The 8,637-nt window shown below is 39.3% G+C and overlaps 1 protein-coding gene across 1 annotated transcript in view; it reads right to left on the minus strand.

The window, feature by feature from the left end:
- Positions 1-417: 417 nt before the first annotated feature.
- The window catches only part of flrt2 (fibronectin leucine rich transmembrane protein 2), a 10,627-nt gene continuing 2,407 nt past the window's right edge, over positions 418-8,637 (minus strand). The window contains exon 2 of the mRNA XM_060866017.1: positions 418-5,783. Within this exon, the coding sequence (XP_060722000.1) occupies positions 3,382-5,376 (1,995 nt within the window). The 5' untranslated portion in view covers positions 5,377-5,783 and the 3' untranslated portion in view covers positions 418-3,381. The remainder of the gene's footprint in view (positions 5,784-8,637) is intronic.

The raw sequence follows: 8,637 nt of genomic DNA on the forward strand, positions 1-8,637 counted from the left end.
CTTTAAAATGCTAACAATCAACCAACATAATAATAAACACACAAAGTAGTTTCCCAATATACTGACTGGCAGCTTGAAAACTAGAGTCTAATCATTAGCTAGCATTGGGGCCAAGAGATTAAAAATATGCTAGACGCCTAATAATCGTTTAGCATGATCATCTAGCAGTCACCTGATCAGCTAGCATTATAGTTAGCAGTCTATTGATCAGCTAGCAAAACTAGCAGTCTATTGAACAGCTAGCATAACTAGCAGTCAACTGATCAGCTAGTATGATAACTAGTCTTTTCACTGTTTCATGATAGTGAAAGTGTTAATTTTATTAATTTTATTAATTAAAAACAAAAAAATTTTAGTAAAGATAAAGAATCTTCTGCTGTTTCATTCTGAAGTTTAAACACCACAAACTCACCAGCATTCAAATCCAAGTTATTTATTAAAAAAAACAAAAAAAACAAAGAGGAAGAAAAAAAATGTCTTTATGTACAATTTGTGCAAAAAACTTTAAAGGTGTCGAGGACTACACTGTAATTTTATTTCAAGGCACGTACATGAGACAAGAATGAGAGTGTGGACAAGAACAAGTCACTTTGGTTGCTGTGGATCGTTGCCGTGGTTGATGTTGTTCTGGAGCTGCAGCTAAAGCTAACTGTTGAAATGCTTGAGATTTAAACACATTATGGCTTTTTGTTGTTTTTCCAAAATATGCAGATGTGTGTTCTTTATTCAAATTAAATAATTAAATAATTAAATAGATCTTTGGAAGGTTCCACTTTCTTCAACAGAGCTAAATATGTACGGACATAAAGATCGATCGTGTGACTAAAAGCCGCAAATTCGTTCTGCACATAAACACAAAACATCAACATCTGAGTCTCAGAGTCACTGTAACACAAAAAAACACACAAAAAACACACACCAAAAAAACCTGCACCCTCTCCTGCTTTAATTACCACTGCTGCCTTCTGCCTTCTGTGCTTCTGTGCTCGTTTTCAGGAAGCGCTAGTATGGTTGCTACTGTAAGTCAGATGAGTTGTTAATCATTGTGGCTACACAGGACATGATTTGCTTTTCAATAAAATAAACCCTGGATCTTATTTTTTTACTATGAAACATGAAGATCGACTCATTTAGAGCAAGAAAGAGGAGCTGCCATGTTACAACATGACAGCGTAGCGTTGTACAAACTGCATGACAGAGTCAGAGCACAGTGCTAAACTGGAGGCTATATGCTTCCATTACTTAACACTTAACGCTAAACGTTAGCTACTTTAGCCTCAGAGCTGGAAACTGGTGGCTCAGCAACTGCATCATTACACCAGAGCAGTAAAATCCACACTGATGAGTTTCTCTCACAGCCTGAAGCTGATTCTCCTCTTTAACTTGTTTTATTTCTCTTATTCATTAATTTCTTAAAGAACAAACTTTTGTAACTTTTTTCTATCAGAGGAACTGATAAATTTCTGATAAAATGATCTCGCTGTGTAAAAGGTTCAGAGTAAAATGAAGTGATGGAACCGGGAGCCTCGGGCAGGAGCTTGGGTCAGAGCCGTCTGACAGAAATACCTCAGGAGCCGCAGTGCAGTAGCTCTTTCTCCTTTCTTCTTTTTCAGACACACACATCTGTTTTTGTACATGAACAAAATACTTGTGGTTTTTTTACAGATGGAACATGTGGAGTTCACATCACATCTGTACTTTAATAATCTGAGCTCGAGGATGTTCACAATCTGGGTTTATTTGCTCAGAATGATTAGCCTGCAGGTCTAGAAAGAGTTAAACTCTCTCTCTCTCTCTCTCTCTCTCTCTCTCTCTCTCTCTCTCTCTCTCGATTCTTTCCTCCAGGGCGAAAATAACCTCTGCATATTTCTCGTCCTTTCTCTTTTTCTTTCTTCTCTTGTTTTCAGAACCAGGGATTATGAGTGAGAGGGTAGAGATTCTTTGAACTTGACCCACGAAATAAAATCTTGTCAAAGCAAATAAAGTCAGAGAGTAACGGCGCAGGAAAACCAGTTCTCCACCATGAAAAAAATGCCGTCCATAAGCAGGCGCCCTGGCTCGGAAAAACCAGCACAGCATTAAAAATAGTTTTAATTGCCCTCATGCAGGGATCTGAGGGCAAACCGAGCACTGGCACACACCAGCTTGTTGGATTTAAGAAGCATTTTTTTTGCTGCCCCACAATTTATCATTCTACCTAAACAGCTGCCTGATTACACTAACACTGCGAAAAGGAAAAGAGAAGAAAATACAAACTATATCTGTAACCCAAGATGAGAGAGAGTGAGACAGAGAGTGAGACAGAGCATGATACAGAGAGTGAGACAGAACGTGAAACAGAGAGTGAGACAGAGAGAGAGACAGAGAGTGAGACAGAGAGAGTAAAGGATGATTATCCAAGGTGTCAAACTCAATATGGACCAAATATCACATTGTTTGCAGAGATATCACTCCAGCTCTCATTAACTTTAAACCCTCTCAGACGATATGTAAGGAGTCTCCAGAGTGAGACAGACAGTGACCGAGCGCATGAGCTCATACACACCTGCCCCAGAAACCTCACAGAGCCCCAGCAGCCCTCTGAATATCTGACTGTGTTTAACATGAAAACCTAAACACGACAGCAAAAACAAAAAAAGTAATATGAAATTAGTGGCACTGGATCTGTAATGTTTGGTTAATGGTTGAAAGAATCCTAGAGAGAGAAAAAACTTGCCCTCTGGTAGCAGGACGCCAAACCAAACAGTCCACCAGCTTGTAGATCAGCTCGTGGTCTCTCTCGCACGCTCTCTCTCTCTCTCTCTCTCTCTCTCTCTCTCTCTTTCTGCCCCTTGCAGGATTTTGTGGTGTTGAAATGTTGTAACCGTGTTCAGATGTGACTTTCTTAAAAAGCTCATTTCCTGAGCGACCGCTTCACTCCGCCACGTCGACTGCGGAAAAAAAGTCAAAAGTAAAAGTGACTCCACTCCTGTATTATTGTTTCCACTGCAAGCTAATCAGCGCTGTTTCATTCTCCTCACCAGTTTGTTATCTTAACTACCGTTTCTCCGCTGGGGTTTGTATTCCGAGTCTTAGCGAGGTATTCACATTCACACCCGAGAGGCAGAAAACCTTCACTAATGCACTTAACACCAGCCTTGATTACACAAACACAACTGACTTTCACCAGTCCACGCTAATTACAAAACCATTTGCTAAGAAAAATAAAGAACAAACCCAAAGCTGAATTCCACGTCTGCAATATAAATTAGCATGAGGGAATATATTCATATTTAGATTTTGCTTTTAATATAAAACTGTGTGTGTGTACTGTATGTGTGTGTGTGCATTGTACAATCGTACAGTGAATTTTTATTATGTCTTTAAAAAATGTTCATAGCATCACGTGTGGCAGAATTCCACACCAGGAACATTGCTGCTTTTGCAATAAACAATGCTATTGTTGCTGAGGTGGCAGTCTCTGTATCCAATGCCAACGTTGGGCGTGTAAATGGGCTGGATCCTGAAATCACCCTTTAGAAGCTGCTCATTGTTCAATGGCACAATCTGGAAGCTGGTCTCGGTCATTTCCAGGATGGAGTTGTCTTTCTTGGTGCCGGCTTCACAGTAGTCGTCTTTTCTCCTTCCTCTGTTGTATTTCCATTTGGATGAGGAAGAAGAAGACCTGCTCTTCTTGTGCATGTACCAGCAAAACAGACTGAGTAAAATAATCAAAACGAGCAGCACAATACCGCCGATCACACCGGCTAAAAGGAACGTAGACATGACGTCCTGTTGCGCCACCTGATCCGACTCTGATGGATTGATGGAGGTTCTGGAGGCCGATTTGGTCCTGATCTCTGAACAGATCGTATCCTCTCCAGGTCTGTAACTATTTAAGGAATCCAGAATGTAAACACAGATCCGGTACTTGGATCTAGGTTCCAAGTCATACAAGTTAAGCCTCCTTTGCTCTCCAGGAACTGTCCTCTCTTGGCTGATATCCGTCATTATGTTCTGACTCCTTTTGACCCAGGTAACTTTATATGCAGTCACAGTGAAATAAGATTCCCAGCTCACCTCGACACATGAGCTGTTCACCACATTCAAAGATATTTTCAAAGGGTCTTCATAGGGTGGATAGGGAGCAGGTGGGAAATTGGGCATCGGAAGTGTGGGAATAGTTGTGGTTGGGTAGAAAACTGTGGATGACATGGTGGTGATGGAGGTGGTCCTAGGAAGGACGGTGGTCCTACGAGGTGGTGATGGAGATGGAGGTAAGTGAGTGAGCCATGGATCAATTTCAGTACCAGCTGGACACTGAAGGAGATCAAGGTTGAGTTCTCGAATGATCATGCCCTTTAGCCTGTCTGGTTGTTGACATGCAAATCCTCGGACATTCACAGAAGACGGTAAAGACTTCAGCCAAAACACAATCCACTTAATAGCACAATCACAGCGCCAAGGGTTGCCCCGGACATTGAGATGTGTAAGGCTGCTCAGTCCATCAAACACACCCTGTGGAACAGTCTGTAGCAGGTTTGTGGAAAGATCAAGCTTCTCAAGCTTCCTGAGCTCAGAGAAAACCGAAGCAGAAATGTCTTTAATCTGGTTCTCCTGCAGGTTAAGTTTACCAAGAGACAAAGAAGGAAGCAATGGTGGTGGGATGGTGAGGGAATTCCGGGATAACGAAAGCTCTTTTAGGTTCACCAGGTTCTTAAAGGTACCAGGAGCAATGGCATCATCCTCCAGAAGGTTTCCATCCAGCACCAACCGCTGGAGATTAGTAACATTTTGAAAAGCTCCTTCATCTATCTCTGCGATGCGGTTTTCATCCAGACGCAATTCCTTAAGATCTGCTGGTAATCCAATAGGAACACTGCTCAAGTGATTCTTGGTGAGGAAGAGGAGCTTTAGGTTTACCGCTTCACGAAAAGCCCCTTCCTCCACCCCAACTGTAGAGATGGAGTTGTCGTCCAAGTGCAGTTCTTCCAGCTTGGGTAGCTGGGCAAGTGCTGCTCTTGAAATGGTCTGAATGTTGTTTTCCTGTAAATGGAGTTTTTTTACATTTCTGGGAAGGTTCAGGGGGAACTCGTCCAGCTGGTTCCCATACAAGTAGACAGTCTCCACTGACGCCACATTATGGAGCTCCAATGGAAATCCAGCGCTGTTGATCTGATTGTTGTGAAGGTAAAGAATCTTGTATCCCTCCCCAATCCCCAGAGGCACAGATGTCAAACTCCTCTCATTACAGTATATAAAAGTTTTGTCACAACGACATTCTTTGGGACATGATGCAACGGGATCAAACTGCACATGCAAACTCAGCAACACAGTAAACCAAAATCGAATAAACGAGGTCCAATCGTTATTCCACAGTCCGACTTGGAACTCCATTGTGGGAAAATGAGAATGAAAGAAAAAAGAAAAAAAAACTCAAAGCCACCCACAAAATCTGTGGTTTAAAAGGAGGAGAAGTAAATCCAGCGTGGTGCTTTATAGGATCTCACTAATGCACAGTTCACAGAGAGGAAGTCCAGGGTTAATCCTTAGATAATTGCTAGTCCTCCACCTTAGCGCCACGATCTCGTTCTTAAGGTCAGAGGGTCCTTGATTGGCGCCATCCATGCTAAAATATCAAAGCACGGCAGGACTCGTTTGGCCCAGAGCCTGTGTGAAATTGCAACAGCAGCCCTGGAGCAGAGAAGCTGAGAAGCCCACGACTCCTCCTTTCCTCTCCGTTACACTCCACTGGGTCTCAGCCCAGGACAATTTCAGGCGGTGGGACATCTGGAGCCCGGGACCTGCGGGAAGAAAGAAAAAGGCTGATTAAAATTCTTCTTTTTTCAGTTTTCTGTCAATGCACCAAGACAAAGTAGACATTTTAACAGGTCTTGGCCATCGGCTGATTACAGACATGAACTACAGAAATAATTCTATATAAAAATAGATTTGCAAAATGTTAAACACTTCCATCATGAAAAGACAAGTGTGTGTTTTACAGTTTTCAGATTAGTCTGAAGTCACAAGTATTCAATGCTTTGATTCTTCCACAGACTCAAAACGTAGAATGTTACACTGTGTGGATCATTAGAATAATTTTAAAGTAAACTGACAGAAATGAAAACTGAGCCACTTTTAGTTAAGGAACTTGAAAGAGGTTTCAGTTGTTTATTGTAGAATTAAAGAATTATTTAAAACTAGGATAAAAGCTGACTACCTTTGAGACAAAGTCTGATTAAATCTTTGGTAATAAAACAAGTTTGTCTTTGTGAAGCTCTAGTGAAATATTTAAAGTTAAATTATTTCAAATGTTCAAACTGGTTTAAACTTAAAAGTCAGAAAGTGCTACAATTTGAGGTTCATTAAGAGTTTTTTTTATCACTTAAAGAAAATCATTTAAACCATGTTGTGGTTTACATATCAGAAAGGGTTCCACATATAACCATTAATTAGAATCTAATAGCTATTTCTGATGCAGTGACCCATTTAAGAACTTGACATTTCTTTAAGTATTGAATGTTCTTCTGCTTCTCTCTGTGGGTTCCCTCTGTGCACAGCCTTATAACAGTAGAACCCTTGTGCAATTTTTTTAATTATCCAGTTAACTCTTCTTTTTAAAGTTCATATTTACAGTCGCTTACGTCAGTCTAAAGGTCAAGTCGATATTTATATAGATTCTGAAACTAATTTAATTAATTTAAACTTCATGAACATTACCACACACTCTTAGAAAAATAGGTTCACGAGGGTTCCTTATTAGATAATTATGGTTGTATAAATCCATTTTTTATCCAAAGAACCACTGAAGAATTTTTTAAGTGTGTTGTACAAACTCCAAATTATCTCATATTATATACACATTATTTTAGTAGACTTATTTTGAAATCTAAGAACTATTATTTACCCAAAACTACACTACATATAAAATTACACAAATTAAAATAATAAAATCCCAGTTATGTTATTGTTAGTAGGGGAAAGGCTGTAGAACCCTAAATCAAAATCTATAAATATCAGAACAGGGTCCATGTAGACCATTATTTCAGTTCAGAAACCAAAGATCATTTGAGTGGGAAAAGGGAGTTCTTCATGGATTTGTTATGTAATTCTTCTAGAGCATGTCATGGTTCCATCTAGAACCCTTTTACTAAGATAGAACCCTCAATTATCCAAAGAAACCTTAAAGAGTCCTTGAAGAAGAAGAACGCTTCTAGCAGGACAGCTGAATGTTAAACATCAGACGTTCTCATTGTGGATAAAATAATGAGCAATAATGTCGGTTCTTCAATTCAGGCTCTTTAAGGGTTCTTTGGATACTTGAGCTCTTCAAAAAAGGTTCTTTAAGGGTTCATTATATTAAACTACTTGGAACCCAGTCTGAAGTGAAGAGGGAATTTCTACAGAAAAGCCCCTAAATTTACAGACACACTTTCTAAACCACAGGACTGATATCATAAAATAAAAGAAGCACGTAAACTCGCCATTACAACAACAACAACAGACAGAATTTAAAGCTGACGCTAATTTATTTGAGGTTCAGGCGTGGAAGAGTAAATTCCTATTAAATTAAATAAACCCTCTGTATTTACACTGTAATGGACTGTGGCAGGTGAGTCGCCCGCGGCCTCCTGGTGTGTTTGTTGTAATTGTAGAGTTTTGTGACTGGTTTGGTGTTTGGATGTAAAGAGAGAATGAAGAGTGAAGGAGGAGGAAGGTGAAGGGTGATGAATAGCAGCTGTCAGGTGGAATGAGACAGAAGAATAATTTAGCAGCTCCACCAGAAATAAACGATCGATACACACTATTTATCCCCACAACGAGGATTTAAGAGCTGACCCCAGACTCCGAGTGGAGGTTTACACTCTGATCCACCGACCAGGAGACTAAAAGGAGGTTAAGGTCATAAAGAGACTCTTCAGTTTGGGCTGAACATAAACACAAACATCAGATGATTCTGTTTATATTCAACACATATACACACACACACATATATACATACACACACAGACACACACATATATATACACATACACACACATACACAAACAGACACACACACATATACACAGACACACACATACACACACACACACACATATATACACATACACACACACATATACACCCACACACACACACATGTATATACACACACACATACACACACATACAGTACATACATACACATACACACAATAGTATACAAGGGTTCTTCAGTGAACTGGGTTCTACTCTCTGATACACTGATCTAATGTTTTATATCATCATTTTCTCACAATTCATTCTTCATTGAACATCACACACTTATTCACAATTGAAATATTCAACTTTATATATATTCGATGATATATATATATATGTTTGTCATTTTAAAAAAATTTAACTAAAAGCAGAGGATTAAAGTAAATAAATGAATTTATTTGTCTTTATTGTAATGTTTCTTTTTCTTCTCCTTTAAAGCAGTTTAAATAAAGGGATGAACTCAGTTTATGTATTAAAAGAAAGTCTCTCGTTATTATGCTGATGTTCTACTCCAATGCAAACGTTTACAGATTTAATCACTAAAAAAAAAAAAAAAACAGTTTAAAAAAAACTCTTTTTTTAGGAAATTTAAAAGCTCTTGATATCATGATACATGAAAAGTCTATGATATCA

The sequence above is a fragment of the Tachysurus vachellii genome, chromosome 3 (genome assembly GCF_030014155.1).
Source record: "Tachysurus vachellii isolate PV-2020 chromosome 3, HZAU_Pvac_v1, whole genome shotgun sequence".
In the NCBI taxonomy this organism is placed as follows: Eukaryota; Metazoa; Chordata; class Actinopteri; order Siluriformes; family Bagridae; genus Tachysurus; species Tachysurus vachellii.